The sequence below is a fragment of the Paramormyrops kingsleyae genome, chromosome 2, assembly GCF_048594095.1.
Source record: "Paramormyrops kingsleyae isolate MSU_618 chromosome 2, PKINGS_0.4, whole genome shotgun sequence".
Lineage (NCBI taxonomy): Eukaryota > Metazoa > Chordata > Actinopteri > Osteoglossiformes > Mormyridae > Paramormyrops > Paramormyrops kingsleyae.
The window spans coordinates 22,580,675-22,591,611 of NC_132798.1; the positions used below are offsets into that span (position 1 = coordinate 22,580,675).

Genomic DNA, 10,937 nt, shown 5'->3' on the forward strand with positions numbered 1-10,937 from the left:
AAAAATCAGTCTTATTGTCACATTGTTAACCGTGAAATTGTTCATTAAAATGAAATTTTCATTACAACAAATCTGTATAAAAAAGTATTCATGCTTTAATGAAATGTGGCAATACATGATGGTAATTTTAGAAGTACAGCAATCAGATACTGAGAATAAAATCCCAGTGATGTTATGTTATGTTATGTGACAGAATGTAAAATCGGGTTATAACATAAAATGTACAGCTGGTCTGTTTATTGTTTATAGTACATCTCCATAGAAACGCCCGCGTTCCTTTGTCACCCGGTGAGTCCTGGAACGTTTGCAGCAGTTTGTTTAGTGTTTTATTCCTGCCCCTTATCAGCAGATGCTGTTTGCTTGGCAGGAGACCTACCATGACACAGCGTTGCTCTGGCAGGCTCTGGGGGCTCTCCTGAGTCCCGGCTCTGTGACCGGCTGGGACTACGTCAGCTGTGTAAATAAATGACGGGATGCAGAATTGTTGTAAGCAGACTGTTGCGAGAGTAATTCATTTCTAGCCCTTTCAGGCTTTGTAGGTGCCTTTGGTGGCTTTCATTGTATTTATTTTTAGATTCCAGTGGATCTGCGCTTTTGGCTTATGTGTGTGGTTTCATAGAGCTCTAAGGGGTAGGACTATGGTAACATGAGAGGATAATAAGATTCAAATGTGAAGCTTCAATGGTCTTTGCTATTCATTTTTTGCAGTTTTGCTTATAGAAATGTTTGGATGGTGTTTAGTGAAGGAGGACCTACAGTATAGAGACATTTCTAAGATTTGACCGTGCAACTCACTGATCAGGTCTTGAAGGGGAGGAGGCTCTCGGGTTTGTCACTGATGAAGGGTTCCCACAGGAGGCCAGGAATACGGAATCGGCCCTCAGCGAGCTGAAGCGGCAGTACGAGTCCGAAGTGTGTGAGCTGCAGCACAAGATCCGGAAGATGCAGAAGGTACGAGCAGGCGTGCGTCAGGCTGCGTTGGGTGACGTACAAGTGAAGAAAGTTTGATGTCAGAGTGCAGGGTCTGCTGGCATCCAATGCCTGTATGATACACATCCTCTGTTGGCCATGGGATTCGAACTCACAACCAGATACTGGCATTCATCCCTAATTAAATTCAATTCAGTTTTATGTGCAAGCCAGAGGCACCACACGCCGCCACCTTTTCTGTGTCTGTCAATCACCGTTGCTTTGGCGTGAGCTCACCGTGTAAGAACTTCCACTTCTTCTCAGATCGAGGAGCAATATAAGAATATCAGCCTGAAAGATGAGGCCCCTGGACTGAAGAGGAAGATTAGTAAATTAACCCTGGTAAGGGCTTCCTGCGCCTCCTCACTGCCACACGTGCAGCCCTGCGATGGCGGAATGTTGATTTTCTTTTGCGTTATTTTAGGAGAATCAGCAGCTGAAGAAGGAACTGCTGGAATCTCACACAAACATCGCCTTTCTGCAGAGTGAACTCGACAGTTTGAAGAGCGACTACACTGATCAAAGCCTAAACTGTGAAAGGTTACTGAATAATTAATTACCTAATAACTCATAAAAGAGCTTCTCTTGTGTCTGCTGTTAGGACAGTGTTGAGATTTCTCTCATGTTTCACTGCTGGACGGGTCAAAGGTCACAACTTCTGGTTTACATAATTTGCACCACACCAATTGCAAACAAGCGAATTGTCTAGTGATCCGTCCACCCAGCTGGGCTGAGCACGCGGGGCCGACCCGTCAGATTATTCCCAGCCCGTGTGACGTCCTTCTGACACGCTCACCTCGGTGGTAACAGGATATCCTGGACTGATCTCAGCCGCACAAAGAAACTCACGAAAAGGGGGCAGTTTGGCCTGTTGTTGCCTGGCAACCCAGCCTGGGACAGAAGATTTAAACTGTGTCACTAGATTTGATTACATGTGGATGGCCGAGGCTGTCTTTGCTGTGACTGCATTCCGCCGCACAGGTGGGTGCCTGCGTGACACAGAGCCCAGAGTGATGGATCTTCTCTCTCTCTTCAGAGACGAAGCCTTGATGAGAGGCTACACTGATGAGAGGGATAGCCTGGAGCGACAGATTGAAATCCTCCAGTAAGTTTGGTCGGATGTTCAACAGGAAGTGCAGCTAAGTCTGAAACCCACTTGGAATGCCTGTCTGCTATTGTAGAATATGACATTGATTTTTGTTGGATTGCCAAGACATTCCTAGTTGACTGCGAGATCTTAACTGAGGAAACCCCCTCCTGCCTTTGGTACCGATGAACCAAAAGGGATTTCCTCACCCCCACTTGGTCGGGAAAATCTACAGAGGGGGACAAAAAAGTTACTGATTTACTCTCGGTACTTCCCCAGAATATTTTCTTTGTAAAAACCGCTGCACACTGCTACCGTACAGTATTTGGAGACACATTTTTAGGCTTTTTTTGTCAGTTGCTGATAAAATGGGATGAAAGATTTTTTTTACTTATTTCATCTTCAGTTGGTATTCCGTCTGCTCTTCTCAGGTCGGCAAACAGGAAGCTTCATGACAGCAACGACGGGCTGAGGACCGCCCTGGAGAACAGCCTCAGCAAGTACAACCGCAGTCTGGTAAGGCGGCCACGGAAAGTGCCGAAGGGCATCGGTGTGCTTCTGCTGCCATGAGGGGGCCTGAGAGGATGCAGTGCCCTCTAGAGGCCAAGTACAGTTACAGAAGCGGGAGTAGCAGCAGCTCTCGGCTTTTCAGTCGTGTTCATTTAGGTTGGTGAAAATGGAAGTGATACTATTGTATCAGTCGAACTCACTTTATAACTTCCTGTTGCTGGCCCATCTGCGTCAACCCCCCCTCCCCCCCCCACCATCGTAAAGGTGTGCTGGTGAATAAGTTTAATTTAACAGTAATAGGCCTGGCAAATAAATAATCTCCCTTTTATGTAAGCCTATGAAAGCCTATGTAAGCTTTGCTTTCCCCATTTCTTACCTCAATTAAATCAAAGACTTATGTTCAAGGATTCCTGTAAAATGGAAACAATGCACTTTTTAAATTGTCTATTATCTTGGCGACAATTTTTTCAGGAAATATCGCTCCATATTCTTACAGGTTTTTTTTATACAATGAATATTGTGTTGCGGGGGTGTTAGATACATTTTTTTTCCAGTAAAAGAAGGAAGGGGTTGAGGCTGTGTGTTTTCTTAGATATTAATGCAGCTTTATGTAGATGGATTTGTAGGCGTGCTTTACATTCTATGCATCGTGCCACAGAGAAACAAATTCATTGATTTGCTCAGAAGAATTGTTGAGCATTTTCATGTTACCCTTAAACTAGGAATTCACAGTCGAGGTGTGTGTGTGTGAGTGTGTGTGTCTCCAGTTAAGCTGTTAATGTGTTAATTATTCTTAGAGCAAAAACATGGTCCTTGGGGTTTTACTGTGTCACCGCATTGTGTTCATTGTGTTACCACATTCCACTAGTTCACAAAATCAATTGATAACGTGTGTTCATGAATTTATAATGCAAAACAGCAGAGTATGACAGGTGCATGAATTAAGGAACTAGGAATCAGTGGTGTTTGTTAATTGCTCTTACTACGGCAATCCAGCAGGATGCCGGTTATTCTTAACAAAGAACCCTTAAAATAGCTTCTGTCACAGCAGGTGCACAACACCTCACCGGGGAGCACCATCTCCAGGGCCAGTCCCAGGTTCGCCGGCTGCCACTCCCCCTGTTTCGACAGGTAGGGGCAAAGAACCGGGAGGGCGGTGGGTACACACACACACACACACACACACACACACCATACACAAACGCAAACACACACGCACAAACACACACACACGCACAAACACCCACACACGCACGCACACACACACACACACACCATACACAAACGCAAACACACATGCACAAACACACACACGCACACACACATTTGTAATTATAGCATTGTGGGGACTCTCTTTTCATTTATATGGAGAAAACTCTGATCCCAACAATGACGACCTTAACCCATACCCAGCCCTAACCTTAACCATAAGTAACCAAAGTAAATACATTTTTAGTTTTTTGATTACATTCACAGATCAAATGGTCTTCACAATGTCAAAAAAACAGGTTTTTGGTCCCCACAATGTAACACAAACATAATCCACACACACACATACACACACTTTCAGAACTTGTTACGACCTAACATTTGGGTTGTGACCCACAGGTTGAGAATCAGGTGTAATGGGTGATTGGGTGCTGGCTGTTGCCCCCCCCCCAGGTCGTCTCACTCCTCCTACCAGGACGAGGACTGCGATTCCCTGGCTCTGTGTGACCCCATGCGCCGGCCCAGCTGCGAGAGCTGCTTCGACAGCGGCCTGTCCACCTTGCGTGACTCCAATGGCTATGACTCAGAGGCGGACGTGCGGAAAGGCGCACACAGGCCGGCGGGAACGGCTGAGAGCCTGGCGGGGGATGCGTCGGACATGGATGTGAGGAATGCAGCCATTGCACACGTGTACTGCATGCATGCATGCAAAATCACGCAAACACTCCATGCAACTAAGCAGATTGAACATGGACCTGAGGATGCGACCGCTCGCTCCATAAGCACAGTGTGCATGCATGCCAAAACCTGCGAGCACACACGCAAGCGCTTTACGTAAACAGACGCGGGAGCCAGGCAGACCCCCGCAGCCCTGAGCTCACGTTCAGATCAGTCCCTCTGAAGCCTGACCTTCTCTTGGCTGCTTAGTTTCTCTCAGAGGTATTACCATGACCCCCCCACCACTCTGACCTTTCAGCTTCCCCCCACCCTTAATACACACGCACACAAATCTCCACATATATCACCCCCCCATGACCTTTGAAGTCCACTGGGCATTTCGCATCTTACATTATATTCTCTGCCTTCTGTATGCTTCTAAATCAGGGCAGGTCTAAAGGAAACATTCCCAAAAACATCCAGAGTTATTTACACTGTTTACTGCACCAGCTCTGTGTTGTGCTGTTACCTGGACCTTTTCAGTCGACCCCTGCCGGCCTCCTGCATGTATCCAGCTGTTTTTGGCATGAATTGATATCTTTGCTGCCCGGGTGATGTACTGTAGGTGTCAGGCTGTAACCGTTTCTGACAGGTGATCACACTGATGGATGTTTCCAGGTGCCGGACATTCAGGAGGAGGCAGCGTTTGGGCCCAGGGAGGCGTCGGTTCTGGACTGGAAACCATCAAACCCCATCAGCAGGAGCAGCTCCGGAACCTCAGCGCGGAAGTGCCTGTCCGCCATCTCCGCCCAGGTACGGGGGGCAGAAGCAGATGGAGGGAGGAGAACATGCGAAATGAGAGGAGTGGGTACCCACTTTGCCTTACAACATCAGGGCAGGGGGCTGGAATTCCTTCCCCCGCTCTGTGTGAATGGAGGTTGCAAGTTTTCCTCATGTCCTTATTCGGGAAAATTGAGTAGAAGATGGCAGGATGGTTTGCACTCCGAAAGAATCATTGAAGGCTAAACATGCATGGTGACGTGCAAAGAGGAACTCCTGTTTATACCCTGTCTAACCATTAACCAGCCTCCTGAAAACTATGTCATAGATTAAAAAAATTAGAAAGTTATTCCAAATTATTCAAATGAATTAATGTCAGGGCTCCAAACACAATATATCTCTTGCAGACTAAATTAAAACCATGATGAAATGAGGTGAGCTCAACATGCCATGAGATAAAGCATCATCTGTTAGCCATCCGTCCGTCTGTCTGTCCATCCATCCATCCATCCATCCATCCATCTTTTAACCACTTGGTCATGGTTGCAGAGGGGCCTGGGGTCTACATTTAATTTTTTTGCAAACAGTCCCTTCTGTTTTGGTAACCAGAAGATAATGTGTCATCATTCTAGCATCATTTGGAGTGTCTTGGGGTATGTGAGTTCCCGGCTGTGACCTTTCTTCTTCTTGCAGGATGACAAGGAAGAGGACAGTTCGAAGTACATGGTGTCGGATACTACATACAAGATCGTCCTGGCGGGAGACGCGGCCGTGGGAAAGTCCAGCTTCCTCCACCGACTCTGCAAGAATGAGTTCAGAGGAAACACCAGCGCTACCCTGGGTACAGGCTGGTCAGCACGACGCCACACTTGTTAGCTTTAACGAGGGCCATGCTAATTACTTCCTGTATAAAGGGCCCATTTTGCTGCTGTGCATGTTGTAAAGTGGTCATCTAACCGAATGGCAGCTTCTGGAGTTGTGTTTTATGTGATTTAGTCCTTCTCGTGTTCTAGTTCTTCTGTATGATTGACTTCACAGCACTTGCGTACTTTGTGCTCTGAGTTTTATGACCACATCCTTATGCCTGACCTCTGTGCTTGGGGCTGGTCAGGTGTGGACTTCCAGATGAAGACCTTGGTGGTGGACGGAGAACCGACAGTCCTGCAGCTCTGGGACACTGCTGGACAAGAAAGGTCTGAACCTGCAGGAATCCCACATGCGTAATTTGTGTGGGGCTGTGAATTCCTTTTGTTTGGTGTGGATTTGTTGGTGAAACACAGTGAACTGATTCCAGGATGTCCTTTTTGGAGCACATTAAGCAGATTTGGTAAACATGAGAACAGAAGTCAACGTGATGCCTGTTTTTTTATATATAAAACTCTCTTCGAATCGTAGTCAGGAATTTCAGTCGTAAGTATCTTTCTGTTATGGTATATTTCAGGTTTCGGAGCATTGCCAAGTCCTACTTCAGAAGAGCAGATGGTGTGCTTCTGCTGTACGATGTCACTTGTGAGAAAAGCTTCCTGGATGTGCGAGAGTGGGTGGACATGATTGAGGTAGTGTGTCCTCTCTGGTCTCTGTGAAGACCTTGTGCTTTATGAAAGACCTCATGCCTTCGTAATTGGCAGGTTCCAGAGTGACGTCACCTGTCATCGTCACAGTGCCTAGCTTTACTTCACTAACACAGAGAAACCTCATAGCTTTCTTATTGTTTTTTTTTGGCACGGTAATTGTCCTCATTCAAACTTCCGCCATCTTTTGGTGCAGGATGTGTCTCACGAGGACATTCCTATCATGCTTGTGGGAAACAAGGCAGACCTGCGGAAGCAGACTCTGGAGGATGGGATCAAATGTGTTCCAGCCAACTATGGGGAGAAGCTGGCCATGGTGAGGCTTCATGGAAGCAGCTCCTGTAAAGGAGACACTGGGAAACACTCCGCTGGGAACATGTTCCACCTGTAGAACACTGAGTCCTGTCCCACATCCAATGTCATTTGTAAATGATTGAGGTGGTTTGGTGGATTGTTGGGAAGGATTTAGGGTCTCATACCCCCTGGGTTGGGGGTTAGGTTCCTGTCTCCACGTCTTTGAGTGTGGAGATAGCATCTTCTCCCTGGTGAGGTCTGCGTGTGTCCTCCAAGTACTCCTGTTTCACCCCACATCCCAAACCCATGCATTCAGGCTTGTACATCAGCTGGTGCCCCATGTTGGCTTGGCATCCCATCCTTCATGTTCTGCAGCCCTGCCCCTTATACTTCCTGGGATAGACTCCAGACCCACCTCACAGTCCTATGCTAGAGTTATGGAAGACGGATGTAATGATTGAAATCTTATATTGTTAATTGGAAGAGTTATTTATAGTTTATGCCTCTGGTTGATTCAGAGATGAAAGGCGGAGGATACAATGTGTCTTGATCTTTAATAAAACTCAAGCCTCTACCTACAATTGAGGTCAAGTCCTCAGTATATTTTCTGCAGCTCCAATAACCATGATCACACGGGACACACCTCGGAAGCGCTCACACTTTTGACCTCTGTATTTTAAAAATCGTGGCTACGGCCCTGATAAAACCTCAAGCTGCGGTCAGGTGACACCCATCGTGTTCTGTGTTCTCCGCAGACGTACAACGCGCTGTTCTGTGAAACAAGTGCCAAAGATGGTTCCAATGTAATCGAAGCGGTGCTGCACCTCGCTCGGTAAGGAGTGGCAAATGTGCATTTGTTTCCTAGGTCAGTGTTTCTCAACCCGGTCCTGGCAACCATATGGTCCATGTTTTTTGCTCTCTCCCAGTTCCCAGTAACACTGGGAGAGTCTAGGGGTCTACATTGTCCTAGGTGATTGACCCAAGAAGAAAGTAAGAGCAGATATTAGGTGCAAGTTAGTAGTGGCTATCCTGGGCTAAGCAGAATATTGGCTCGACACATTCTGTTATTTTTTTCCCTTTAGGGAGGTGAAAAGACAAGTACACAAAGACAAGGATCTTGTTTCAGTCACAAGCCTGACAGGAAGTCACAACAAAAAATTGTCCAACATCAACTGCTGCACGGCATAGAGCGACGACTAAGATGGCTGTCCCAAATCCTGTTCCAGCAGAAGACGTCCACATTTCTACACTGTATCTCCTTACTTTCTAAGCAGGCAGAGTGAGCAGAAGGTTTGCATTGTTATGCTTTCAAACAAAAGCGTACAAGGTATTTCCTGGGACTAGCAAGTAACCAAAGTCAAAACAATTGTTTTCACCAACTAGCATAAAAACAACCAGGCACCTCCTCCTTGTCTTAGCTTGCCACGGCAACTGTATTTTACCATATATGCACTTCTACTATGATGTCATAGATATGCTGGGGGTCGCTTATGATGTCAGAGTGATTGCGTGTAGTTTGTACTGGGGAATAGCAATTGTGCCTTTAGTCACATCAGGGATACTTAGGTGAGGCACCCAAGTACTGTTGTCTGAAAGAGTACTGATTACTGAGTACTCATTTGGATACCTGGATATTCTGTTCTGTTGTAAACTCAGATAAACACTGGTGTCCATACATGGCACAGATCTCTGGCATGTTGTAAACTCAGAGGAACACTGGTGTCCACACACGGTGTGGATCTCTGGCATGTTTTCACACATAAGAACTGGCTGCCAGCCACATCGGACACCCCCTTGGGTACTCAGTGTTTCTCCAGTGCCGTCTGCGGATTAGAGCGGGCCGTGTCTGGAGTAGGTCTTGGAACAGGATTCCAAAATAAACATGTCAGCTCAGAGGAACACCTTGCAGATGCTGCGTTTGTAAGCTCTGCAGAAAGCGAGTGTCCTTGTTGTCGTGTGCCGCGAGGTTTCGGTTGTGCAGATGTGACAGATTTAAGATGAGCCTCTGGGCTTTGTACGGAAAATGAGCGGAAAAAAATGTCGCAGCCACTTTGCCTGGGGAGGATCCCCAGGAGCAGCTCAGCCCACCCAACCTGGCGCTGACTCCCATTGGACCACGAGGCACTGGGATAGGGGCTGTTTAGCTGACTTTGGAGGGAGCTGTGACAAAATGTGGGGTGGTGGGCTTCAGGACCTCCTGCAGCGTTTCCATATTTCTCTACCCAAATGAGGTGGTTGGCGTCACCAACTTTGAAATTTCCTCCCTCTAGTGGTGGGAAAATTAAAATCAGCAACTAGCTTTTTACACAAACCTATAGAAAGGTAGATTGTATTACACCTCGACTGTAAACTTTGGTTCTGTTCTGTTAATAGTCTATTTACATTGTTAAATTATATGTGAACTCTATGCTAAATTGTTATTGTTAATAATACTATTATTAAAACGTTAAGCATATTTAATAAAACTACCATCTGATGTTGCTGGTGGGGGTGACACTGATGTGGGTTTCTTTGTCCAGTAGAAACAGCAACTGTGTGTTTGATCCTCAAGCCTGCAGTAACAGGTGCATGCAGGGGTGCCGCTAGACATTTTGGGCCCCATGAATGTATATCGTATCGGGCCCCCAACCCAGACCAATACAATTATGTTCAAACTTTTTAAGGCCGCTGCCACTCAGGGGCCCTTGGAATCATCTTAACCTGCCCTCATTCACAGCCCCCTCCCTTAATCAGGGTTTTCTAACACAGGGCACTTAGGAAATATGCAGTTTGTTCCCTTAATTGAGATTGCGAACCCCAACATAGACCGCTGAAATCTTTGGGCCTTTTTGACACTCTTCATAATCGTCATGTCAGGGACGTTATTGCTGTGAGGAGAGGAGAAGGCATTTCTCACTCTTCATGTGGGCTCTATAAATCAGGCCTGATGGGTGGGAGTGTAGCCTGCATTGGGGTTTTAATCTGAGAGGTACTCAGAGGCTGATATTTATTGGCCAAATACAGTAAATAGCCAATTGTTGACTCTAAATGTTTCATTTTTCAGGCTTTCATTAGATATGATGTATTTTGTGTCAGATTTTGACCCCTGCCTGAGGATACTGTCATATTCCCTATTCCCAGTAGCTACTCACCAATTATAAACAGGAAATGTGTTCTGGTTCTTCATTGTAGATTTTATAAAATGCACCATCATACTTTATATTAATTGTGTGTTTTAAATTGTTATTATGACCAGTGAGGGAGGTCGGAAACAAATACAAACGGGATCGTCATCCTGCATTGCTGAAGCGCCTCAGTATTTGCCACAGCTGTAATCATATGTGCGATTCTCAGTTTTTTACCTGTTTTTTTGCAACGTAAAAACTGTTTCTTGGAGTTAACACATTTCAGCATAAACTGTTCTTGCAGGGTTAAGAATGAACCTCCTTCCTCCTATATTATCTGTTTGTATAATTCCTGTTTGCATAAGATCAAAAAGTGGTACTTTGTATTAAAAATGTTTATTGCAATTAAGTAGTTACTACTATTATCTAGATTAGTGTAGTACAATAGTGTAACTGATCTAACCTTCCTTATGGAAAGATGTAGCATTTACAACCAATTCAGGTTATAATTTGAATTAGAATGACCTTTGTTCAGAAATTCTTTAAACATTAACACTATTTTTGACTGCTTTTTATTTTCTCAGCATATTTATAACTATTACAATAGTTGACTTGTGAAATGGGCCATTACGCTGTTAAAAGCATGTAACAGCTCATTCTTCTTTGTAACCTCATTGAAAGTGCTAATATTTAATGAATAAAGAATAATATGTTTAATAACTTCAAGAACACATGCCGTCATCCGTCATAACATAG

General features: G+C 45.4%; 1 protein-coding gene across 4 annotated transcripts in view; it reads left to right on the forward strand.

The window, feature by feature from the left end:
- rasef (RAS and EF-hand domain containing) overlaps positions 1-8,757 on the forward strand; it is a 17,093-nt gene extending 8,336 nt beyond the window's left edge. For all 4 annotated transcript variants that reach the window (XM_072708030.1, XM_072708027.1, XM_072708029.1 and 1 more), the window contains 14 exons: positions 856-951; positions 1,234-1,311; positions 1,394-1,509; positions 2,006-2,074; positions 2,488-2,572; positions 3,615-3,697; positions 4,229-4,439; positions 5,111-5,245; positions 5,906-6,053; positions 6,324-6,405; positions 6,654-6,768; positions 6,980-7,099; positions 7,833-7,909; positions 8,160-8,757. In XM_072708030.1, coding sequence (XP_072564131.1) covers positions 856-951; positions 1,234-1,311; positions 1,394-1,509; positions 2,006-2,074; positions 2,488-2,572; positions 3,615-3,697; positions 4,229-4,439; positions 5,111-5,245; positions 5,906-6,053; positions 6,324-6,405; positions 6,654-6,768; positions 6,980-7,099; positions 7,833-7,909; positions 8,160-8,265 — 1,521 coding nt within the window. In that variant the 3' untranslated portion in view covers positions 8,266-8,757. The remainder of the gene's footprint in view (positions 1-855; positions 952-1,233; positions 1,312-1,393; positions 1,510-2,005; positions 2,075-2,487; positions 2,573-3,614; positions 3,698-4,228; positions 4,440-5,110; positions 5,246-5,905; positions 6,054-6,323; positions 6,406-6,653; positions 6,769-6,979; positions 7,100-7,832; positions 7,910-8,159) is intronic.
- Positions 8,758-10,937: the final 2,180 nt, after the last annotated feature.